At 44.9% G+C, this 25,989-nt stretch overlaps 1 protein-coding gene across 3 annotated transcripts in view; it reads left to right on the forward strand.

Moving 5' to 3' along the window:
• The window catches only part of Prkce (protein kinase C epsilon), a 486,892-nt gene that overhangs the window by 293,660 nt on the left and 167,243 nt on the right, over positions 1-25,989 (forward strand). For all 3 annotated transcript variants that reach the window (XM_076942406.1, XM_076942405.1, XM_076942408.1), the window contains 4 exons: positions 6,210-6,369; positions 8,238-8,272; positions 9,226-9,311; positions 14,164-14,293. In XM_076942406.1, the coding sequence (XP_076798521.1) occupies positions 6,210-6,369; positions 8,238-8,272; positions 9,226-9,311; positions 14,164-14,293 (411 nt within the window). The remainder of the gene's footprint in view (positions 1-6,209; positions 6,370-8,237; positions 8,273-9,225; positions 9,312-14,163; positions 14,294-25,989) is intronic.

A 25,989-nucleotide genomic window follows, 5' to 3' on the forward strand; every position in this document is an offset into this window, starting at 1 on the left:
ATGGCTTTGAAAGGCTTGGGAGTTATTTGAGGAGGGACCAGATGTCTGAGCTTCTCTCTTCCCACAACTGCCAACTAAACCCTGGGAGCAAGTAGACACCCAGTTAAGACTTCCAGTACTGCATCCCTCTGGTGGGTCTTATCACTGCATTTTAAGAATGGGAACAGTGGACAGGAGCTGAACCTGTGTGCACAGCCTCCACAGTGCATACTCTAAAGGATGCAGCCTTGCATGAGCTTCTGTGACTCACCCCAGCCCCCACTAGCACAAGGGATTGGATCCCTTCCCTTGGCAGGTGACCAACTTGGTCAATTTCCCAGGCTGGGAGCCTGGGGATGTTTTATTCTTTGTGTCCCTCCTGGGGATAATGACTTCTTCTGGATACCAGAAATTCCACCGTGACTCTGGCATGTAACTGAACAGGTGAGGGAGGAGTACAGACAGAAGACAAGCCAACATCCTGCCTGAGTGAGCTTTCCTTCTGTGAATTAGCATATTCACAGTTGGCCTGGGCCTAGCAACCTTAGTTAGCCAGACAGGGCTGCTGCGTGTCTGCCTTATTTACCCACTGTCCGGCAGTCACTTACTTTGCCTCCGTTTACACTGAGCCGAAACCTCTGCTCCATTGGCGCCCAGCGTCTGCATGCACTGGGGAGTATAGACGAGCTACAGTTTTGGCCCATGACTGGATGGTGGGCACACGGACTCTGCTGTGAACACAGCTGAGCTCATTCAGAAAGGAAGATAAAAGGGGTTTCTATTAAACTCGAAATGCCACCAGCACTCTTCCGGTTTGATTACACACTTAATGAAACATGCAGACCCTCCCAAGCCTCCCTCAGACATTCCGATGAACGCTATGACTCTGGGAAGATACACATCGAACTCTCCCTCCCAAGAAATCAGTAGCTGCTTCCTCTTTCCTGTTTTGAACTTGAAGGTTTTTTTTTTTTTTAATGTATTGTGTGAGTACAATATGCAGGCCATATTCTTTGGCTCCACATAAATATTTACTTAATATTTAAAACTCATTGTCATGAAGTATTTGTTCACTTGAAAACAGTGACACCCACTTTTCTCATGGAAAATAAGAGATGCCACCTTTTTCAATACCTTCGGGATTTCATTTTGTGTGGTTGCTTTGTTCCTTCCCATTGGCATTGCCAGTCAAGTCCATATGCCCAGACCAGGGAACTATGGAAGAGCAAACCTAAAAGGACTCCCAGAGGTTGAGCATTCCCCAGGCCCCAGCATGACTAACACCTGACCATGTAACTTAATGAAGTTTTATTTAGCTCAAAGTTTAAACGGGAAATATGCTATCATGGTGGGAAGGCATGGTGGTTGGCAGCATGAGCTGGTTACATTGTATCCACAGTCAAGGGTCAGAGTTGAATGTCTGTGCTCAGATTACCGGCTCTTTTTTATTTAATCTTGGACCCAGCCCGGGTGGTGTCAACTATGTTCACAGTGAGTCATTCCACCTCTGTTAGACCTCATTAGAGATCTGCTCACAACTACATCTAGAGATGTGTCCCTAGGTGACTCCAGGTCCAGTCGGATTGATAAGATTAAGAATCACAGCACTGCTCCTTCTGGACCCGTGTTTGAGCTGGCCATTGCTTCTCTCTCCAGTGAGAGATTAAAAAAACAAAACAACGAAAAACAAACAAACCCAGAAACTGAAAGAGATTAATGATCTGTGCAGAAATTTCAAAGTTTGCAACAAAGGCAAAAAGTTGGCCTATCCTGACACTTACTTCAAATACATTGTAAAAAGGGGAGTCATTAGAGGGAGCTCAGAAAGAAACCTCTACAATGTGCTTAAAGAACTGTCCCTGTATGCCTCAGGGGTAATCCTGCAATGAGCAGTAACAGCAATGCCCAGCATTGGCCAGCGTACCTGTTGGTTCTGATCCAGGTGAGAGTCAACCCTCAAATTTGGCAGTCCCTGTCATACACAGCCTGGAAACACCCAGAAATCCATAGCCTGACACAAGCGAGAATTTCCTGCTAGGTTTTTGTAAACTGAAAAATATCTCCAAAGGATTAATGTTGAGGATGCTTGTGACCTCACACAAGAGGCAGTCTTCACTTCCAGCTGCTTTTGAGTGGAAAGAGAGAAGACAATGAAGATGTTTAAGGTGTTGAATCCTTCAGTACCCGCCTGCCAGCAAGAAGGGTATAGTGTTTGATGGCAGGCCTGCCCCTTTGTGAGTTCCCAAGTATTCCGAAAGTCTGTAAGGAAAGGGATCCCTTCCACCAGGGAAAGGGGTTGATTAAGTTTAGATGCACAGATGAGTCGCTACACAGTGCATAGTTCTTTTTGCTTTTTGTATCAACCCATTTGCAGCCTCTTATAGATGGCTCTTCACGTTGAGGCTGCTTAATTTTACTGGTGTAAAAGGTTCCAGGAGTTTGAAGTTTACAAACTGTTTGGAGGAATTAGAAGGCATTCCTGGAATGTTTGGGGTTTGGGATTACTGAAGATATCACTGCTCGGTTTGTGCTTTCATGGGTTCCTGTTCTCTCAGACCAGTCAGATTCTCTCTTTCCACAGAAAGTTTTACCAAGTCACCACACTAAGTGATAGCCTTTCCCTAACTTTTTGGGAATCCTCTCTACTGTCTGGCAGATAAAGTCATAAATTAGACATCTGAGAACTGCCTGTGTCCTCTAGGCAAAGAACCAGCTGAGTATGGCACAGTGCATTCAGAGACAGCAGGGAGAATCCTTCAGCCAGCTAGAGGTGTTAAGGGGCACCTTGGGTAACTTATCAGTTTCCCAGGCTAGGAGCCTGGGGATGTTTTTATTCAGTGTTTCCTTCCTGAGTGTAAAGACTTTTTCCTGGATACCAGAAATTCCACTGTGACTCTGGCATGTAACTGAACAGGTAAAGGGGAAAAGCTGACTTCCTGCTTGAGTTTGCCCTCTTGTGGCCAGGTGTAGTAGTACACACCTGAGGTCTTAGCACTGTGGAAGTGATTGTACATTCAAGGCCAGTCTGGACTACAGAGCAAATTCTAGAATGGCCATAGCAAGACCCTACCTATGAATCGGTGAGTGGAGGAAGCAAAGGATGCATAAATGAATGGGTATGAAATGTGTTCTCTTTCCTACTATCCAGGACTCCTCCGTTCCTTCCAGGGAGGCACCAGACCACTAGGGAGCCAGTGAATTACTTGATGATTTAGGCATTTAAGAAAACAAAAACAAAAAACCTTTGAAAAGGGCACCGGAGAGCAGTTTTATAAAAAATACTAACCAATTGTTCTAGCATGGTATAATTCTTTGGTGTTACCCTGACCTTATTGGTTGATACAGGATCAGGTTATAGTACAGATGTCCTGTACATTTCCCGGGTTGCTCTGGTTTGCACATGGTTTTGAATTGCTATAGCTGTAATACATCTTTAGACCACTGTACTAATCTTAAACAAGTCCTTTCTCTTTGTTGACTAATCTGGCCATGCAGTGAGGAACATCTGTAGCTCACGATTACATAGCTTTTGTTTGTATTTAGTCATTGACTCAGAGTTAATTCCCAAGAAATTGCCAAACCAGATCTCTTTGTGAATCTGTTCGTGTTTGCTATATATTGTAATCTTGCTTCCTGAGAATCTATGTCATGTGTCATTTTCTCTAGCAGTGAATGAATAATAAATCAGTTTCCTCACAGCATGCAGGTAACAAATAATGTGATTTTAAAACAAAGCTTTAGCTTTATTAGGTACGAAATGGTATATCTGTGGGATATCAATAATGTTTTGTTTTACATTTTAAAAATTCCTAATAAAAGTATATATTTTATATATCTCCTGCAAGTATTTTTATGCTTACATTTTTGAGAATTTCATACAGGAGTACTGTATCACATCAGCCCCCTCTTCTCCATTCCAGCTCCTCTCCTGTCCCCTCCCTGCTCCCTCTCAAATTTGTGACCTCTTTTTTAATTATTAATCACACACACACTACACCATCATAATTTCTTCTCCTCTCTTCTTCTCATCACTCCTTCTTCTCAACCTCCCCCTCCCTCTATAAACAGACAGACAGACAGACAGATAAAGAGAGATAGTAGGTGTTGATGCCATGCAGCCTTTTTTATACATCCTTGCTTCTGGTTAACTCTTCAACCCTGTTCTCTCATCCCATCTTCACACTTTGCTCTTGGCTTAAGCTTTCCCCACAGTGACCAGTCTCCTTCAGTACTGCCCGTGTTCTATCATCCCCCACCCCAGAAGGTGCCCCCTATCTACAGTGACCTCCTTCTAGTTTCCTGCTTTCTCCAGGTTCTCCTAGTTTGAGCACACAGAAGGAGACAGTTTTCACTTTGTAGTCTACGCTGACCTTAAGTCCCCGGCCATCCTCTTGTCTCAGCCTCCTGGGTCATAGGATTACATGTCTGAGCCTCCATGGCCTGTTACTTCGCAGACATTTGACATAAAATGTAACTTAAAAGGCAAGGCAGATGTGTTCAGGGACTGAAGTAGTAGAAATCTCCAAGCAAGTTCTATTCAGACAGACCCTGTGTGTAGGAGTGACCCTTGGCGGTATTCCTGACAGGCACAGACACCTCCTGTTCACCTACCTTCATAGCTTTATATAATTTCCCACCCGTATTCATCACCCTTCCCAGAGGTATCGAAAGTAAATGCAGTTAACTTCATCGGTGCCATATTGCACCTCTAAATCAGAGTGAACACAGTTCAGTACATTTGATTGAACTCTGCGACATCTCTGCAGAAAGCTGAGCAGTGAGCTCTCAGAGAAGGCTGTGCCACAGTTATGGCCGAGTTCCTTTGAGAAAATTAGATTGGACTTCTCGCCATTTTAACTGCAAACAGTTTTCCAGGATGCAAATAACTGGCAACTTGCAAATCTGATTGCCTCTGAAATGCATTAGAAGCCGATTTACTGCTTTGCAGTGAGTTTTATAAAAGAAGTAAAGGGTTTTGTTTTTTTAAAAAAAAAAAAAAAAAAAAAAAAAAAAAAAAAAAAAAAAAAAGCCATGATGCATGCTGCCATGGTTGGGGGTTAGATTTTTGTAGATCAAGTTATAACAAGTAATTCCTCCTTATTGGATTGGATTTTCAGTTATTTATTTTCTTCTTAAGAGAACTAGGGAATGCGCAGGCCTAGTGAGATGCCCCCGTGAGTATAGGAGCCAGCTGACAGCTGAGTCCTATCCCCAGGATAGGCGGAAGGAGAGAACCAACTCCTGAAAGCTGTCCTCTGATCTCCACATGCACCCTCTGACTGTGTCTGCACATACATGCATACATACATACTCATACATGCACACGTGCATAAAGAGAGCCCTGTGTTCACTCACCAGAGGTGTTCCTGCATGTAGCAGGGTAGGAAATTATTGGCTCTCTGTACTCAAAAGGGAGCCAGAGTTATCAGAGACAATTTGAAACAATAGCCACAAGTTAAAAAGAAATCACAGGCTGAAGACCAAGGAATAAAATTCTGACAGGCAGGTCTCCATCTTTACCATCTGGGTCTGGGGCTGCGTGTGTTCTGCAGCTGCCAGGCTGCCTGAGTGCTGGGGTGCCCTCAGCACACCCCTCCTTCCCCAGGTCACTGTTCCCTCTGTCTTCGGTGACCTCATTAGATGCTCTTGGATCAGTGCTTCTGAGCTTTGGAGATGTTCTCTGTCTTCTGTGTTATCCTTCCCTCCTCCTTTTGACCTTGGAGAAAGGTCACTTGCTCTAATTTGAGTATGAGGGAGCAGGAAGAAGTTAGATTTATTAGATTCTACTTGGAACTGGGCAGCAAGTGAATTCTGGTGTTCCTAGCAGCCACCCCATGTGGGCAACAGTGAAGTCCACATTTACTGAGACACATGCCAGCAGAGACTTGTGGTGAATGGGTCCAACCCTATTGGCCAAGCTCACACCATTTAAAAGTTGGCTAAGACATTTTGAGCCCCTAGATCCTCAAGCTGTGTAGGTTGAACAAAGAGGGTGTGAAGGAATGGGACAGCTGGGAGCACTGTGGTTTGGGATGGACCAGAAGGACGTAGGTAGAGATCACACTATGTACGTGAATTCCGGCTCCGCCCACCCAGGGGCCTCACTTCCTTCGCCTGATCACTGAGACTCCTCAGGCCATCACCCCCTCCCACCCAGCCCTCCTCTTCCCAAAGGTCAGTGTTGGGGTACACTAACACCACTGCTCTTCTCTCTGCTTGTGTCTACACAGCCCCTAAAGACAATGAAGAACGAGTGTTCAGGGAGCGGATGCGGCCAAGGAAGCGGCAAGGGGCTGTCAGGCGCAGGGTCCACCAGGTCAATGGCCACAAGTTCATGGCCACCTACTTGCGGCAGCCCACCTACTGCTCCCACTGCAGAGATTTCATCTGGTAAGTCCCTCGGGAAGGGAGGCAATTAGGCATGAGGTGGGAGATAATGAAAGTCAATCAGAAGAGCTGATGTGAAGGAAAGAGGCTTTCTTCTGGGCATGGTGGTACAAGACTTTGATCCCAGCACTCAGGAAGCAGAAGCAGGCCGCTCTCTGAGTTCAAGGCCAGCCTGATTTACATAGCAGGTCCAGATCAGACAAAGCTACACAGTAAGTCCCGAGAGAGACAGAGATGACAGAGACAGAGAGAGAGAGAGAGAGAGACAGAGAGACAGAGACAGAGACAGAGACAGAGACAGAGACTGACTTTCCCATGAAAGCAAATAATGAATGAAGTAATGTTCTTCCAGACAGAAGCGTCATATTTTAATTTGAAATAAAGGAGAGATTTCTCTAATTAAAGTCCAAAAGTACTGTATATTAACTTTAGGAGCTCAATTTATAGTAATTTGATCATCTTTTTTTAGAACTCTGATATTAAGGTTTAAAAGACAGACCTCAATAAGGAGAGAGTACTGCTTGCCTTGAGTCTCACCACAGTGTGAGACTGTCAAGAGCCTCCACATTTCTGAAGATGACAGTAATGTCGCTTCTTAACACAGCAGCTGGTGTAAGGGTATGAAATTCAAACCTTCACTGGAGTTAGATTCTGATTTTTAAAAATGAATTTTATTTGTGTATATTAAAAACTAAAATGAAGCAGACTTTCTGGCACATTTTCTGAGTTCTTTGAAGCTGAAGTAGAGATCAGAACACTGGGATTCATTGAGGAGTGTGGATGGTGCCAAGTTTCAGTATCAGCATCTGAACTGGGCCTCTGAAGGACCCTTGAGTTCTAGAAGACATGAGTATTACTCTTTGTTATGAAGCAAGTCACTGAGTTTGGCATGGCCACTTGAAGTGACAGAGCTCAGACAAACCCACCTAAAGCAGAAGCCCATGTGCATGCAAACGTGCGTGCATGTGTGCATGTGTGCATACACACACACACACACACACACACACACACACACACACGCTGCAATGCTTCTCTCCAGCACTGACTCGATGGTTCATCTCTGCTGTTCCTGTCTGGGTTATAAGGTGAGTGAACAGCTGGTCTTATTGATTGCATCTTCTCTCAGCCTGTTGGGAACACCCTGAGTTCCTGGGAATGGCCCAGATGACTTGTGGCTCCTACTTCTGGGCTGAGGACTCTAGGGAGATTTCTAACATGTCCTCTTCATGTATCCAAACAAGGGAGTCCCAGTGTGAACCTAGCCAACAGACGTGAGTCTCAGGTGCGGTGAGGCAGGGATATGTCTGAGTAGGTTGGACTGTGCTGTTTCCAGGCTGACTAACCTTGCCAGGGGACCCTGCTGGGACCATGGAAGGAAGCTTTTTAGTGGTTAATTGAACGATTAGTCCTAACTATAGACTGCCCATAATTCTTCACAGGCTTTGGGATGCCCAGGGCATATGCCAGCCAATGGTAGGCCTTGTCTACCATCACAGAGCCCTCTCTCTGCATGTTCTGGGGCTAGGATTGGGGGAATCACCTTCTCACCCATGAGGAGGGGAGTGTTTTAGTTGACTGGTTTCTGTCCAGAGCAAGAAGAATTACTTGTGACTTTCTAGAACACTGCTGCCCCAACTGGTGTGAGTGTTTGTACAGAAAACCAAATCTCGATTCAGGCAGGCCCTGTACCTGCTCCAAAGTGAGTTGTCCCTCTGGCCTTCTGGAAGGCATTCTTGACCCTGCAAATCATAGTGAAATTACACTGCTCAGCAGACTCCACAGCAGTCGGCACAGCATGGATGGCGGCCAGAACGGGGTAGCTTTGTGTGTTTATCTTTTGACCTAGTAAAATTTCATCTTCTTTCTTTCAGGGGTGTCATAGGAAAACAGGGATATCAATGTCAAGGTAAGAGGTATTTTTTGAACTTAGCTTTTGGAACCCATGGTTGCTTTAAAATGATAATCTCTTCTGGAAGGTGCATGCTAGATTGGAAACATGTACAGTCTTTGGACAGTTCCATTGTCCATCCTGTTCAAGGAATATGGCCCCTCAGCTTTGTCACTGCCTGGCTATCACTCTTATGCATGTATGATACATATCACCAAAGTACTGCTTGTCTCCTGGCATCCCAGTAAGTGCCCTCCCATGGCATCTTAGCCATAGTGGTAGAAGGCAAAAGTACCCCCTCTCCCCATGTAGATGCAACACTTGAACAGAGGCTCACTGGAGTCTCCTGTCTTGTATGGGTCTATTGTGTTCTCACTCCCCTTTCCCAGACTCTTCTGAAAGGTGCCCTCTCACCAGCTTGTTGGTAGCCCTGGATGGCTCTTGCTGAATCTCTCCGCGGTCTCTACTGTGGAATCATTATTAAACATTTGTAGCTTACTTGAGGTGTCGATGATTGCATTTCTCTAGCTAATTGGCTACAACAGACAAGGTCAGGTTGCACAGGAAGGTAGAAATGAGATGCGGTCATGTCCTTGTGTCATGGCCCTGAGTGGGAAATGAAGGACAGTACAGAACCTTTAATAGTGAGGGCTCCGTGGAGAGTTGGCGGAGGGTGGTCCCTGACCTTGGCCAAGGCATCAGGAAAGCTGAGTAGCCTTCTCAAAGCTTCCAGCGCCCTTTGAATATTGCTTTCATCCTTCAGGCACTCAGGAAGCACCATGGTCCTACTGGCAGAATATTTTTGAAACATTGCATTAAAGGCTTGAGGAGGGGATTCTTTTAGGTTAGGACATTGTCAGAAAAGGCAACAGCTCTGGCCGTGTCCCCACTGAGACCTGATTAGATCTTGGGGGTGGGATCTTGCTGGCCCCGATTACCACTGAAGCTTCTTCTGTTCTTATCATTGACAGTTTGCACTTGCGTCGTCCACAAGCGATGTCATGAGCTCATTATTACGAAGTGCGCTGGGCTAAAGAAACAGGAAACTCCTGATGAGGTAAATATTTACAGCTGGAATTCTGTGCTTTCTTCCTTACTGGCCTCTCCCTTGTCTGCCCCTGATGTGATCCCCATGGGAGTCTTATCTCTCTGAGCTCCTGCCGTTGTCTTCAGTGTGTTGAGCAAAAATGAAGGGAGTTGGCCACCGCCTGTTGGCTTGAAGCACCATCTATTGCATGAGCACAACACTTAGCTTTACCCAAGTGAAGCGAGAGCCTAGAGCTGAAGAGCATGAGGGAAATGTGGAGGTCTGTCTGTCTGTCTGTCTGTCTGTCTGTCTGTCTGTCTGTCTATCTGTTTGTCTGCCTGTCTGTCTATCTGTCTATTTGTCTATCTGTCTATCTATCAGTCTGTCTGTCTATCTATCTATCTATCTATCTATCTGTCTGTCTATTTGTCTATCAGTCTGTCTGTCTGTCTGTCTGTCTGTCTGTCTGTCTGTCAGTCTGTCTGTCTGTCTGTCTGTCTGTCTGTCTGTCTGTCTATTTGTCTATCAGTCTATCTATCTATCTATCTATCTATCTATCTATCTATCTATCTATCTATCTATCTATCAGGCAGGGTCTCTATGGAGCTCCTGCTGCTCTGAACTCATTGTGCAGCCTGCCTCTAACTCACTTCTGTTGCCCAAGTGCTAGGGTTAAAGGCATGTACCCCGATGCCTGGCTTTGAAATGGAGAGTCTTGTTTCATTACCTCATTGGAATACTGAAATGGCCCAATGATAAGTCCATGTGCAAGCAATAATCATCACACAGCAGGAGCCGTACCTTAATGAGGTGGTCAGAACCAGAGTGGAGGGAATAATGCAACAGTACTTAGGAGATGGAGATTGGAACAGTGTCGTTGAGCACTTACTGTGGCTGGCTCAGGAGCACTTTAACACATTTTATTTAATGCCACAGCAGGCATTACTGTCATCATCTTAGCACAGAGAGCCTGGGAGCACCAAAATGGTCACAAAACTTGCCCAAGACACAGCTACTATGAAAAAGAGCTGGCCACATTCAGACCCAGGTGATCTGGTCTGTCTTAAAGCTTGAGGCTTGACTCTCTGTCTCTTTGTTTAGAAACCTGGGTCAGACTGGTTTTAAGGAAATTTCTAGAGCTATGGAAATGTAGAATTCCACATGGGATCCAGGTTTCCCCTAAGACTCAGGATCCGTGATTCTCAACCTTCCTAAGGCTGTGACTATTTAATATGCTTCCTCATGTCGAGGTGACCCCCAACCAGTAAATTATTTTTGTTGCTGCTTCATAACTGTAGTTTTGCCACTGTTGTTAGTTATACTGTAGATATCTGTATTTTCTAGTAACCTCAGTTGACCCATATAAAAGGGTCATTAGAACTACCCACCCTGTGCCTCTGGGGGTCAAAACCCACAGGTTGAGAAGGGCTAATCCGATAGCAGTCCCACTAGTAAACTAGAAGATCTTCCTGGGGCGGGGAGGGGGATGGCAGGTGTACTGATATGTACAGGGGTTATCTGTGCCCAGAACATGAATTTCAAAGGTATGCTTCCAGTAATTCCCAGTGCAGTGAGTACCACATAGTCATAGGTCACTAGAATCAGGTCAGAGGCACCCCAGAAGGATTAGATACCTGACTTTAGAGTGAACTGAGCATATAATCTGAGTCCCAAAGTGACTTCCACCTATTTCCTAAAAAGTGTCAGCCAAGTGGGAATTTTGCGTCCAGGACCTTTCTCATCCCCGAGTCTTCTCTTGCTTCTGTGTTGCCTCTGAAAGCAGCAAGGAGCAAGGCTGTGACTGAGCTTTCTGTGCTCCTGAGGGTAAACTGAGACCTGATCCCCACAGCTGTGTACACATCTGTTTCGTTGGCCTGGTTAAATGTGAAATCTAGAGACTGCAATATAGCTCAGTTGGTAGAGTGTCTAGCATGCAGAAGGCCCTAGGTTCAATCCCTGCACCACATAACTCAAACACAGTGGTGCACACCTGAAATCCCAACACTAGGAAGATAAGAGACAGAGGGACAGAAGTTCAGGGTTATTTTGGGCTGCATGCTGAGTTCAAGGCCAGCCTGAGATATATGAGACCCAGTCTCAAGGAAGAAAAAATATAGTACGACCCAGCAGCTATTTCTCCTGACTCTTGACCTTAGAGCATAACCTGCAGTTTATGGCTACTGTCATTGCTTTCACATGTGGATGGAGAGGGAGATAGCATGCTTTACTGCCTGACTTCCTTCCTGTGGATATTCCATTGACTTATTTACTGGACATGGCACTTCCTGCATGGCAGGCATTGTGCCCTGTTCAGTGGAGGCAAAGAACACATAAACCCTGATCCTGACTCCATGGTTCTCACAGGTCTCATCGCCTGGGAACCTCAGGTTTCTGATGCTTTTCCTCACTTTGTGGTAGGGACATGTCCCATAATACTCTGGGCTTTGCAAAGTTCAGAGCTAAGATTAGAAGCACACAGTTACCATTTAGTCTGACACTGGATGCTTCCTTCTATCTTTCTTGACAGATTGAGCAGTGATGTCTCTAACGAGGTGTGCTCCTGAATGTGGCCTGTATCCCCAGAGACAATGGTCAGAGTCTCAAGAATGGGGCTTCTTAGAATGATGGGGTTGATACCCATCCTGGCGTCCCCACCACTGCCCCTGTGCTTCTGGAGGCTAGCATGCTTTTGTTATCACCGAGTGCCTTTCTTTGGGTGTAAAGTCATGAATTCATTCCTTTGAGTCACTAGCTTTAGTATAATAAATGTAGATACACACGTCTACACACACACCACAAACACTTGCAGCTCCAAGTGCTTCATTTCTAACACCCTCTATTCAAAAATGCTCTACTTTAATAGTGAGTTTGAAGCCAGCTTGGGCTCCGTAGAAAGGCTCCATATCAAATAAAAACAAACAGAGTGTTCTGATAATGGGTGGGCACCTTGGATGTTTTCTTTCCCACCGTGAGCTCTTGGCCAGTTGCTTGTCTGTCTGTCTGTCTGTCTGTGTACTTCTTGCTGGTGCAGTAAACAGGAATGCCCCGTCTTCCTGTTGCCTCAGCTTTTGTCTGTTTTTGAATCTTTCAGTTCTCTCTATATGCGCACACATACCCCCATGGACATGTCTACGTGTGTGTGTGTGTGTGTGTGTGTGTGTGTGTGTGTGTGTGTGTGTGTTGTCTTAGTGTTTGCTTCTCCATTTGACTCTGGCATGTTCTTGTATGTGTTTCTCGCCATCTCATTATCTTCTTACTGTTCTGATACCTTGGAATCTTTGTTGATCCCTACAGAGATTTATACAGCTGTCTCCAACCCCATAAAGGCCTCCTGACCACCTGGGGGGGGGGGACTTTCCTACCTCTTCACCTTGCTCTGCCATTCATACCTTTATTAAATTATTCCTGGTAGGTTAGCTTCTCTTCTCATATTTGTCTACCATGTCTTTAGAACTGCAGGAATAGAATGGACAATGACCTCATCCAGTTTTAGGAGTCAGAAAGGGACATGTATGGTTGACACACACAACACTCATATGCCATAAATCTAAGGTTGGGCACAATTATTCTCAAAACTGCTAGAAAACGTGTACTCTGACGGGACCCTAATGGATGACCAATAGATGAGAGAGGTATTAGTAGCATTCTGGCTCCATGGGAGGACCAACCATTTGTGAGAGCTGGCTAACAGGAGACACCACAGGCATGGCTTCATGTCTACACCCTGATCAGTGTCTATATCCAGCTCTCACTGTTCCTGAATCCTCCAAGGGGGCCTTCTGTGCCACATCCAGCTGGTGATCCAAGGCACCCTATATACCACCCTCTCCCTGATTCCCAGGGTCAGAAGTGCATCTTTCTTCCCTGGCTTTTCTGCCCTATCTGAAAAGGGCTGCTTCATGTGGCTGCCTCACCAGGTGGGCAGGGAGCAGCTCTTAGGAGGTTCTGAGGAGAGTCGAAGGTTATAGGTGCTAACTGTTAACTCTTGGCTCTGTAGAAACCTTCATGTCCCCTTTGCTTCTCCTCCATTAGTTTGCTGGCCTCACTCTCCTATGACATTGGGTGGGGCAGAGAGACTATTCTTACTTCCAGATGAGAAATCTTGAGGTCCTGGGGAACCAGAAAACCCAAGGCTGAGCCACTGCCCAGGCACCTTCTAGAACTGAGCCCATTGCCCAGACACCTGAGTTTCTGTTCAATGTCCTCTCTGTCTATTCTGTCTTATACCTTTCTCCTTTTCACTAATGAACAAGTAGCAGCTGAGTGGATTAGAACCCTGAGCTCTGAAATGGGACACATGTGGACACGGGCCTGTCTTTGTATCTCTTTGCATGTTTCTAAATCCCATAGTGCCTTCAATTCCTTGTCAGCAAAGTTGAGGAACCAGTGGCCCCACCCATTATAGTGGTGGTAGAGTTTAAGGCGATAGCGCCTTAATTCAGTGTCCTGTGGTCATCGATCTATTAGTCACCTTCCATATTGTGCTATAGACATGTGCTACTTTATGGGATCTTGGGTTTCATCTTAATCTGCTGGAAGTTTCTCTTTCCCAGGCTAGACCTCTCTGCACACAGCAGTGTTGATAGTACCCAGTGATGTCTTGTAACTGACTTCAGTGTGAGGTGCTCATCGCTAATTGTCTGTTATGATCATGTAGAGGCCTGAAATCTTGGCGCGTACACAGGAAGCAGTCTCGTCTTGCCTGTGAATTAGGATGATTTAGGAAGTGAAGGCTGAGCCAGAGGAGAGGTTCCCTTCACGGGCCTGCAATGATCTGTGCCTTCAGAGGATGGGATTCTCTAAGAATCTGTCCAGGAACCCAGGGAGCAATGGGCTGCACAGAGGGGCTGAGTGTTGATGGTGTGTCTTTCTGTCCCTGCAGGTGGGCTCCCAACGGTTCAGCGTCAACATGCCCCACAAGTTCGGGATCCACAACTACAAGGTCCCCACGTTCTGTGACCACTGTGGCTCCCTGCTCTGGGGCCTCTTGCGGCAGGGCTTGCAGTGTAAAGGTGAGTCTCTTCCTGAACCTCCAGTCCAATACCCATGTCTCCCTCATTTGTTTCTCGCTTTTGTGAAAAACATTCTGTCCCTGTAGCATTTCTTTCTAAAGTGGGTTCCAGATTTGGCTGGAGTATTGCCCACATACCCTTGATAAACTGTTGATTGTCTCCTGACCGTTTGCCTGTTAAGACCTCTCTTGGAAGAAAGTGGTCAGGAGTGTGAAGGAAACATGACAAGGAACTCATGGCTGTGCCTCAAAGTGTCTGCAACTGGGGGAAAACAAAATGGAAGATTTGGCAGGCAGTGGTGGTGCACGACTTTAATCCTAGCACTTGGGAGGCAGAGGCAGGTGGATTTCTGAGTTCGAGGCCAGCCTGGTCTACAGAGAGAGTTCCAGGACAGCCAGGGCTACACAAAGAAACCCTGTCTCAAAAAACAAAACAAAACAAAACAAAAAAAAAAAAAACAAAATAAAAACAAAATGGAAGATTTAAAGAAAAGAGGCACTGGACCAGAAGGGAGGGCATAGTTTTTGAAGATTGATGAAGGCATAGGTACAAGTTGGTGGTTTTCTCTCTCTAGCCTTTGCTCAGAGCTGACTCTTGGAGAAAGTCACACTAGGGCATTGTCACCTGCGATGGACCAAGAATTCATCCTCTTTAACATTGTTAGTTTCCTTTTTTTTTTTAAACAGCAACCATGGTTTCCAATGTCCATAACGCCTTAGAAAAATCCCTCCAATAATCAGCGCGCCCATATTCTGTTTATTTTCCTATACTACATTTATTAAAAATAGTTATGATTTATTCATATACCCGGACAGAAAATAAAACCTAATCTAAGAATACTCTCCATGCAAACATCTTACTTTGTTCATGGCTGTCTAATACTGGGTGCACACTGGATCATGTGCATAAGTAGGCCCTTTATTCAGGTTCCTTGAATATGTTTCCATGTGTCACATCGGTGTGTTATTACTCATTGGAACAGACATTTTGGAGGTGGCATAGCAGAGACAGAGAGAGGAACCTGAGATGAGGCTTCTGTTTCTGTTACCCAGCTGTGGGATGTGTACATGTTACTTTATTTCTGATCCTCAGTTTCTGCCATGGGGATGTGGCCATCTATGGATAGTTCATGGAGGACCAGTAAGATGATAATGAAGGAGAGATCGAAACAAAAGAGAGGGGAGACTTAGTGTAGCCACAGACCTATGTGGGGACTCCTCGGAGCTCTGCCCTGCTCTCCTGCTCAGCAGGCTCGTCCAGGTTTCACCATTGCAAGCATGTGAGCTGTCCTGGCTGGAGGTCAGCTCCCCGTTACACACAGCGCATGGGAAGTTCTGTGGACTCAGCTCTGGTGCCAGTCCTACTCCTGGAAACAGGTTCTAGTGTTTTCAGCAAAACAGGTTTCTCAAGAACTTGAGTCTAAACAGATGGACCTGTGACATTGTGCTGGCCATGGTCACACTGCACCATTAGCTTGAAATTACCTGATCCACATGGGTACAAGCATCGTACACTTGCTCTCTCAGGATCCGCCTCTTTGTCGGTTGGGAGTTGTGGAAAGAGACAGCAGTTGTATCTTGTATCACTTAGTGGCAGGGATTTGGCTAAGAAGTGTGACTAAGAGGTCATGCTGCTATTATGCAGACCTCACTGAGCATACGGTACTGACAGACTGCAGTGCCTGTGATGCTCAAGGGACATCATCTTCAAGGACCATCGTTGTCTGCATTGTATGTGGTCAGACAGCGAAGGGAGTGTTGTTGTGTGCTATGTAACTTTGCTTCTGTTGAATGACAATGAAGCATAAATTTGCTATAACAGGCACATGGCCAGGAACCTGTCAGGGGCTGGCCTCTGGCCTTTGGGCTGGCCCTTCCCTGCCTTTCCTACAGAAGGACCAGGCTTATACAGTTGCTGAGCTGGTGAGCTCCTCAAGCAAGGCCAGGAAAATACTGGCTCTAAAGCAGGCAGATAGACAGACTCATTCCTTTCTTGGCCTGTGATTCTAGGCTGAACACAGTCTGAGGCCCTTTGGTACAGGCTCTTATTCTGTAGAGCATAAAAGCCATTATCCATAGCCTAGAAATGGGCTTCTGAAGTTCAGGTTACCACTAATGCGTAACTTGACTAATGTGCCATTTATCCATAGGGCATTTAAATCCTCTCATTACCTACTGCCTAAGCACCCCACGTACATATCAGCCCAGCCACCCCAGAGTCAGAAGATACCAAGAGACAGAGCTCCTTCACAGGCTGCAGTCCGGTCTGCACATCTCTGCCAAAGCCCTGTGCTTCATCACGCATGTCAGGGGTCTGCTGACTGTATCACTGTCAGGCACTGAGGCAAGAGGAATGTGTGCTTTGGAAATGGCTAGCTTGGAGGGTCTTCCCTGGCCCCATACTCTCTGACATCCATCTTAGTAACTCCTGTGGTCCCAGGCTCATGGTGCCTGCAGGAGGTGATAAATGTTAGCAGAATTGTAGACCACAGGCTATGAGTGGAAGAGCTACTCATGGTCCTGGTTTGGACGGCACTCAGGTCACCATCTGCTCTTCTGCCTTCTGGATGTAATAGAGAGAGTTAATGCAGAGAGACAGATCACCCTTCTTCCTTCCTCCTCCCCCTCCCCCAACTCTTCCTCTCCCCTCCTCCTCTCCTCCATCTTTTTCTGAGACAAAGTCTCAATAGTAGTTCAGTCTAGCCTGTAACTTGCAATCCTCCTGCCTCAGCTCCTGAGGGTTAGGATTACAGGCAAATGCCACCAATCCCAAATCTGCCTCTGCTTCCCTGTTAATACAAACATACTTTGAATATTTAAAAACATAAAAGAACTTTAACTCTCATCAGTTCCCAAATTCAGGCTTTCGTTACTTTTAAACCACTAGACCTCACGTCATGAAGTTTTTTTCAATTTTGTTTTTAGAATTAAATGTGCACCAGTAATAGAAAGATGCATCCTCCCTGTGAATGAGTCAAGCAAGACTTAAGGGAAAATGTGCATATATAAAGTGGTGCACTTTACGACGTCTTTACCTTCTACCTGAGATGTAACTCTGTTAAAGCACTTGCTTTACGTCTTCCCAAGCCTTTCTGTGCACAATGTGCTTATCTGCCAGCACCAGCTCAGCTGACACAAAGCGTTCTTACAGCCCACACAGGCCCAGTTACCTCTTCAGCTGTGGCTCCGTTGTCACCCTCAGAAGGTCGGCTTGCTCTAAAATGATATTTACAAGCCTTTCCTTTCTTACTGTGAGCCTGGCTTTAATATCAGCTTGGGAAAGGTAAAACTAGAAATACCACCTCACCCCCAATTATAGAGCATAATACAGAGGTGCAGGTCCATGTGCCCAAATCCCAGGCTGATCTGGCATGGCGCTGCTGCTGCAGCCCCACCTGCACATAGTGGGTGCTCAGCTCACCAGGAATGCAAGCTACATAACAGAGAAATCATGGCTCTTTAAAACAAGTAAAGGCCCCACAAGGCAAAAGTTTCTTTTGGGCATATTTTCATCCCTAAGAAGCCAGTGCAAATGGATTGTGATCAGGAGTTCAGGACCATGAGTGGGGTGCAGTTTGGGGCTCACAGCATTATTTAGTATTCCCTCATAGCCGTGTGTGTGTGTGTGTGTGTGTGTGTGTGTGTGTGTGTGTGATGTTGATGACCAACCACATCATGTGAATGTCACTCAGGTTTCATTTGGTCCCAGCTGGCACATTCACTTCACTTTTTGGTCTGTGGCCTCCTGGTGTCACCAAAGCCTCCAGTAGCCTGTGCTCTCAGTGGGTACCTCAGTCACTCAGTGCCCCTTTGCCCAGCCAGCTTTGTCCCAAGGCTAGGCTTTTCAGAGTCCTTTCTCTGCCACTTCCTCAAGTTGTCTGACAAGTGAGTGGATGGTGTTTTGTTTTGTTTTGTTTTGTTTTGTTTTGTTTTGTTTTGTTTTGTTTTGTTTTGAAGAAAGGCAGAGTCCTCTTAAAGGTCCTCTTTAAAACCACCAGCTCACTAACCTACCAATGGGAAAGAACACATCTGACATCTCAACACCAGAGGGCGCCAGCGGTTAAACTGAACAAATGAGTTAGTTGCTCTTGGGCAAGAGAGTGCTGCCCAGTGTTGTTGGGCAGGCAGGACTGGAGAGGTGTTACTGACTTGCTAATGGGGGAGGGGTGGAAAGCCAAGCAGAAACAAAGTGTCCTGGACTATGTGTTCTGCCTCAGAATGCTCAGACCTTCTTAGTGATATCTGGTCCAGACCCAGAGGGCTATGGTAATGTTTTCTTGTTTGTTTTTATAACTGAGAAAACTTCTGCACATTCCCACACTGCCTTCATTCTGGGACATCCATTAGGCTGAAACTTCTATGCTGTGCCCACTCCAGTCCAGTGGTCACCCTCATGGAGCAAGCAGAAGGCCTAGCCTCACCTGCTTTGTTTGATACAAGCAGTTTCTTAATTGCTTTATTGACTTTAGATTTTAGGGAAGCTTGGGTCTCACAGCAAAGCTGAGCAGGAGTGTAGAGACATAGAGCCCTGTCCCCACACACTCATAGGCCCACCATGAGTGTTCCATGCCAGAGTGACCCATCGGTTCACATTGGTGGACCTGTGCCAACATGCTATCACCATGTTTACACTGAGGCTTATGGTGGGCATCAGAAGATCTGTGAAACTGGACAGTTCTACAGTGACACGCATCCAGCACTGTGGCAAACGAGGCAGGAGGACACCACTGCCCTAAGAGTCCCCTGTGTCGGATGATGCTGAGAGCGTCCACGGGCAGGTTTTTGGTGTAAGTAAATTTTTAACTGATTCAGGTATAAAGAGTACCAGTTGTGTACTTACTTGCTGGGTTATATAGAAAAGAGAATTTTGGGGAGCATGAGGGGCTACTGAGTTGTCTAAATAGCTAAAATGGCTCTGCTGCTCTTCCCTCACCCCTGAACTAGAAATGAATGAGGGTTTTACATCTCACATGTTGAACAGTACTGGCTGTTGTCAGTACTGTTTTTGTCCATTTTAATATTAATAGAATGGTATAACGCTCTCTCTCTCTCTCTCTCTCTCTCTCTCTCTCTCTCTCTCTCTCTCTGTGTGTGTGTGTGTGTGTGTGTGTGTGTGTGTGTTGCACACACATGATTATGGGTGTGCATTCTTGTGTATACAAGTGGACATGAACACAAGCCTTCAGGCCTCCTCTTTTATCACTTGCCACCCAGAGTTTTACTAGGTTGCTAGGGCCTTGGTCTCAAGTCTGCATGGTTACAGGGAAAGTGCTCTTACCCGCTAAGCTGCCTCCTCATCTCCTCTGTGCTGGCTAGTTTTATGTCAACTTGATACAAAGCCAGAGTCATCAGAGAGAAGGGACCCTCAAATCAGAAAATGCCTCCATAAGATCATGCAAGCCTGTAGGGCATTTTCTTAATTAGTGATTGATGTGGAAGGGCCCAGCTCACTGTAGATGAGGCCACCACTGGGCTGGTGGTCATCGGTTCTATAAGAAAGCTAGGCAAGCCATGTGAGCAAGCCAGTAAGCAGCATCCTCCATGGCCTCTGCATCAGCTCCTGCCTCCAGGTTCCTGCTGTACTTGAGTTCCTGTCTTAACTTTCCTCCACATTGAACTGTAATGTGGAAGTATAAGCCAAATAAGCCCTTCCCTCCCCAAGCTGCATTGGTCATGGTGGTTTATTACAGCAATGGTAACCCTAACTTGCTGGAGAGATAGCACAAAGGTTAAAAAAAAACCCTAACTAGAAATTAATTGAATTAATCTAATTGAATTAAACCCTAATATTGCATAATATGTACAATATCCTCATATATTTGCCATCTGAGTATCATGGGGAGGTTTCCACCCACATATTTTTGCCTATTTTTAATTGCATTGCTGAGTTTTGGGTGTTGTCTAATTTGGATACTAGGCCCTAATAAGAGACATATTTTGCAAATAACATTTCTCCAATCTGTGGCCTGTCAACTCCTTTGCTTTAGCTGTCTTTTGCAGAGCAGAGTTGTTTTATTGAAGTCTTGCTCACCATTAGCTATTATTTTCTGTCTGTCTGTCTGTCTGTCTGTCGGTCTGTCTGTCTGTCTGTCTTCCTGATAAATCAGGACACTGATGACATACCTAAAATGATACGTCCATACTCAAGGTCACCCAAGGCTCCCCTGTTATTTTCTGGAAGCTGCATAGTTTTGCATCTTATATTTGGTCTATTGACCCATTTTGAGCTCACTTTTATGTCTGAGCTGAGGGTCTCGCTCGCTTGTTTTGTTGTTGTATTCGAAGGTCAGCTGTCCCAGCACTACTTGTAGAAAGAGTTATGTTTACCTCTTTGTATTAGCTATTCCCTGGTAAACTATTGCATAGCTATGTTTTTATGGGCCCCTTTCCAGGCTCCACAGTCTGTTCTAATGGCCGATTTCTTACTTAACTGATTCTATATTGTCCTGATTGCTGTAGCTTATAGTGAGTCTTAGAATTCATGTCTGCCCTCTGACTTTATTCTTCTCCATTACTAGGCTGACCATTCTGGGCTTCTTGCCTTTGTGGAATCAGTTTGTTGAAATTGTCTCAAGTTCATAATTCTGTTTCAGAGAAGCTAAGGTTCCGACAGCATTGAGCTTTTATCTTAGTTACTTTTCTATTGCTGTGATAAGACATCTCGACCAGGGCAGATGATAAAAGAAAACATTTAGTTAGGCTGGCGGAGTGACGTTGTGGTAGAAGGAGCAGCTGAGATCACATTTTTGTTTGCAAACAGGAAGCAGGGAGAGCACTAGAGTGTCTTTTGAAACCTCGAAGCCCACCCACAGTGACACGATTTGTCCTTCCCTAACAGTGTCACCTGGGGACCAAGAATTCAAACATTTGAGCCTATACTATCCCTCTCCATGCTCTTCGTCCATAATCATGGGATGAAACTCCAGAAATTAAATCTTTAGTGTTTTTTTGTTTTGGTTTTTTTTTTTTTTTTTTTTTTTTTGGTTTTTCGAGACAGGGTTTCTCTGTGTAGCCCTGGCTGTCCTGGAACTCACTCTGTAGACCAGGCTGGCCTCGAACTCAGAAATCCACCTGCCTCTGCCTCCATCTTTAGAGTTTTTTAATCATAATTTCATAGTTTTTCTCATATGAACCTTGTATGTATTTTGCTAGATTTTTTTTATCATTCATTTAAGAATGCTAGTATAAGTGACAATGGTTTTAGTTTTAAAATCCCTTTATTCACGGCTGGTTTATAGGGAATTGGTTGACTTTTCCTATTAACCCTGTGTCCTGAACCTTATTATAACCAAGTATTGGCTCTAAGGGAGTTTTCCCTTCCCCCTCTTCTTCCCCCACCCCCCTCCTCTTCCCTGTGCCTTCTTCCTCCAGTTCTCACCTCCCCTCTTCTCTCTCCATTACTCTTGATTCTTTAACGTTTTCTACAGACAAGTTTGCATCTGCAGACAGGGACCCTTTGGCTGCCTCTCTGTGTGGTGCCCTTTGGTTCTTATGTTTGCCTTGCTCCACAGGGTCAGTAAAAAAATCTTGTTCCAAATGTTGAATATGCATTTACACCTGGAATAATTCCACAAGATCCATTGCTTGGCAGGAATCTGACATTGGCCAAGAACAAGGAAATGGGTTTCAGGCAGGAATCTGACATTAGGCTAGAACAAAGAAGTAATTTCAGGTAGGAATCTAAATCTTAGGCTAGAACAAGGAAGTAGGCTTCAGGTGTGAAAATGACTTTGGGCTAGGACAGGGAAGGAGGCTCAGATGTCATCCTGATAAGCCCTTAGAAACAGTGATCACAGGAGTGATCAGGGAACTTTGTTTATTGCCTTGCTTGTTCTTTGACTATCTGGGTTTATTGTCTTGCTTGTTCCTTGACTATTTGCATCTATCGTATTGCTAGTTCCTCAACCTAGAACATACCTTAATACTTGCATGTAATTAAAATGGTATAAAAGCAAAAAGGAGGAGGAGGGATGGGATAGGGAAGTTTGGGGGAGGATGGGAAAAGGGGATGACATCTTAAATGTAAATAAATAAAATATCTGATTAAAAATAATTTTAAAAAGAAGATCCATTTAATGCCCTGTTAGGTTTAATTTATTCTTAGATTAATTTTGCTATTGTTTTGTTAAGGGTTATTGTCGATCTTTCTTGTTTGTTTAGCGTGTTTACATCTAACATGCAAGATCTTGCCCTGTAGCCTTTTCTTGCCTTTTCTCTTTTGGATGGTAGGAGTTCATGATGAGTTAGGAAGTATCTCCTCTGCCTCTAGTTCCTAAAAGAGACATCAGAAAATTGGTTTTTCTTTCTTAAATGTTTAGTAACCCTGACCAGTGAACCTATCTGTTCACATCTGAAACAGTGCTTTCTGTTTCAGAAGGTGATTGTCGAGTATTTACTAGTAGAAGAGATATTCTTACTGGCTTTTTCTTCCTGTATATGCTTTGGCAGACGTTTAATTCTGATATTTGTCATTTCAGATATACTAAGGATCTGTAGAGGCTTGGATATGTAGCTCAGTGACAGAGCACTTGTCTACAATGCAGAAGGCCCAACAATTCAACAACTGTGTGTCCTCCTCTCCCTCCCCCTCCCCCTTCCCCTCCCCCTCCCCCTCCCCCTCCCCTCCCCCTCTCCCTCTCCCTCCCCCTCCCCCTCCCTCTCCTCCCCCTCCCCCTCCCCCTTCCTCTCCTTCTCCTTCCCTCTCTCTCTCCCCCACCCGCCTTTCTGTGTGTGTGTGTGTGTGTGTGTGTGTGTGTGTGTGTGTTTCTCTCTTCCTCTCCTTTTTTTTCCTGGTGAAAAGGCTCATTGATCTTTTGAAAAAAAAAAAAAAAGAAACAACTTTTTCTCACTTGACTTTGCATTTACAATTCAACTGATTTTGATGTAATTTTTATCTTATCCTTAGCCTAGATTTAATTTGTATATTTTTCTAGTTTCTTAGATGGTTAGAGTCTTAGTTTCTAGTTGCTTAGATGACTAGTTTTAGGGATCTTTTCTTTCTAATATATATACATTTTGTACTATAAATTTCCCTCCAAGTACTGCTTTGGCTACATCTCATCAATTTTGATAAGCTGTACCTTCCACATCAATCACTTTCCCCCTAGGAGTCTTCCTTTGTCTTCCTTGTTAGTTGGCAGTGTGTTGCTTGAGATTTTCAAGTTATCTTTCTCTTACTGACTTCTAGTTCCACCCTACTGTGGTCTAAAATCAGACATCATGTAAATGCTATACGACCTATTGGAATAAAATTTAAAAGTATAGCTTTCTCAACCTACAAAGTGAACTCTGGTGATTTAGAGCTCATACTCAGAACAAGGCTGCCCTGAGTCCAGCCTGCTATCTGCTTCTTGGTACTGTGTTTTCTGTATGGTTTTACTTCCTTAGAATTTCTGTGAGGAATGAGTGGCCTCTCACCTTCCTCCATAACTACATAACAGTCCATGTACACTGTTCTGATGACATGAGTCCTCTCAGATTGACAGTTTGGTTGTGAGTGTAGCCTCTAAAGGCAGAGCCATCTCTCTGGCCCACTTTCCCATTCTTAGTGCTGTAGTTTGTTGTAATCATCTTCCTTCGCCTGAACCTTAGCCATCCAGCCATTATGGGGATTCCTGGGTAGAAGCTCTGGTTGTCGTAGTACAGCTGTTTCTGGTTCTCGGTGGAGTAGTATGGAGAGAGGTGTTTTAGTGGGAGCAGGGTAGGTAACTTGGTGATGCTCCCAACTTCCATGACCCCAATAGTCTAGCGCTTTTGCCACCATGTCAACACCAGCCTCAGATCCTCTGTAGGCATGGCCTAGCCCTGGCTCTAAAGCCTGATGACCACCTGGAAGTGGTGGTCCATTCCTGACTTTACTGGCCTACCACCCAGCATACTTACAGCCCCAGAGCTGGAGTAGAGTGATGGATGTCTTTATAGCAATTGCTCCTCGTGAACAGCCAGCCTCTTATAGTGTAGCTCCTGAACACAATTGCAACCATATGTACCTCATCTGATGCTCTTTTGCAGACTAGGATGTAAAGTCACAACACTTCCAAAACAGTTTGATTTAAGGTATTTTATGGCCCAGCATGTGGTGTATAAAAAAAAAAAAAAACAACATTTCTGTGTGCTTGAAGACAGTGTGTCCTTCTGTTAGGTGAAAGTCAGTTCTATCTAGGTGATTGATATTGTTGCAGCATTTAAGCATGGCCTTGAGGATGTTCTTTCTTCAAGTCTGTTTCTGTCTGGTAGAGGAGTACTGGAGTCTCTAGATCTAATAGTGAGGCCATCGATGTTTTTCATTTCTTTTTTTAAACCAGATACATTTTGATGTTTTCTTGCTAGGTGCATACCAAGGATCCCGTCTACCTGGTGAGCTTGCTTGTCACTATGCGTTGTCACTCTTTTAATGCAAGTTCTAAAACTATCTGTATCCAGTTAATATACTGTGGTACAGAGATGCAGATTGGCTCTAAAACCCTCATGGAAGTGGCAGGAGATATGGCCAAGAGTTCTCATGGGCCCTGGAAACTGCACATAGTACGAACCTCTATCTGTGCTATGTTTCTTCCTATCTTATACCTGTGTCAGAGTTGCAATTATAAGTTAGGCGCAGTAAGAGGTTGACAATAATAAGTAGCAATAAAACAGGACACATACCTTGTAACGGTTGAGTTGTCACATGCCAGCATCACGCCCTTTGCAGTTTGGTGGCATCATCGAATAATAAAACAATCATAATCATCATACCCATGTGACAGTTTGGATTTTAAACATCATCCAATGGCCTTTGTGTCAGAGAGGCTTTGGCCACAGTTTGGTTTGGAAAGTAGTGGAAACCTTGAGGTGATAGGTCTCCTGAAACTGCCCCCCAACCCCATCCCTGCCATCTGAGATGAAACTCAGGGCTCTATGCATGAGTAGGTAGGCAAGTTTTCTACCATTGAACAATACCCTCAGAGTCTCTTAAAGCTTATTAACTATAGTTCCAGTTCGATAGTTCCAACATCCTTGCTATGTCAGAGTCTAGATTCGTTGCTCCATCTCCTCAGACTAACCAGATATGATACCCTAGGCCAAAGGACCGACAGTAAATGCTCTGTGGTGTGATGTCTTATAAGTAGCTTGTACCTGTGGAGTATAAACCCCACAGTGCTCCCAGCTCAAGCCTCAGGTGAAGTGGGGTGATTAGTCTGGATGTAATGTTTCTCCAGGTTTCATTAGGATCTGATAAAACCCTCGAATAAGGCTCAAACAAGACGTTTTTTCTCAGGGCAGGTCTGTGTAGGACAAGCAGAAATACTCTAGCTGATTTCAAGGCTGTTTGTTTTCCTCTGGCCCTGTTGGAAGCTGGCTGAGTGTCTCCTGTGATTACCAGGGAGCTCCCTGTATTGCGTGACCCACATTAGAGCGGTGGGCAGACCACATATGTGGCATGCATCCATTTGGGCCTAGAATCAAGCATAGGTCAGTGAAAATAAGTTGGTTCTCACAGAGGCAGTATCCTGTTGCTCTAATGGAAATGGAAATGGAAATGTGCCTTCTGCTTGCTCTTCGTGTATGCAGAGAAAGCATCAGGGAGAAACAACCAGAAACCTCTTCTGGACATTCTCTGCAAGGTGCCTGGTGGGTGGCTGTAGTTCTTTGTAATGGAATAGGTGGTGGTTTTATCTAATTTTTATTTTTCTTCATATTCCAACCTCTTTCAAATGA

Source organism: Arvicanthis niloticus, chromosome 11, assembly GCF_011762505.2.
Source record: "Arvicanthis niloticus isolate mArvNil1 chromosome 11, mArvNil1.pat.X, whole genome shotgun sequence".
Lineage (NCBI taxonomy): Eukaryota > Metazoa > Chordata > Mammalia > Rodentia > Muridae > Arvicanthis > Arvicanthis niloticus.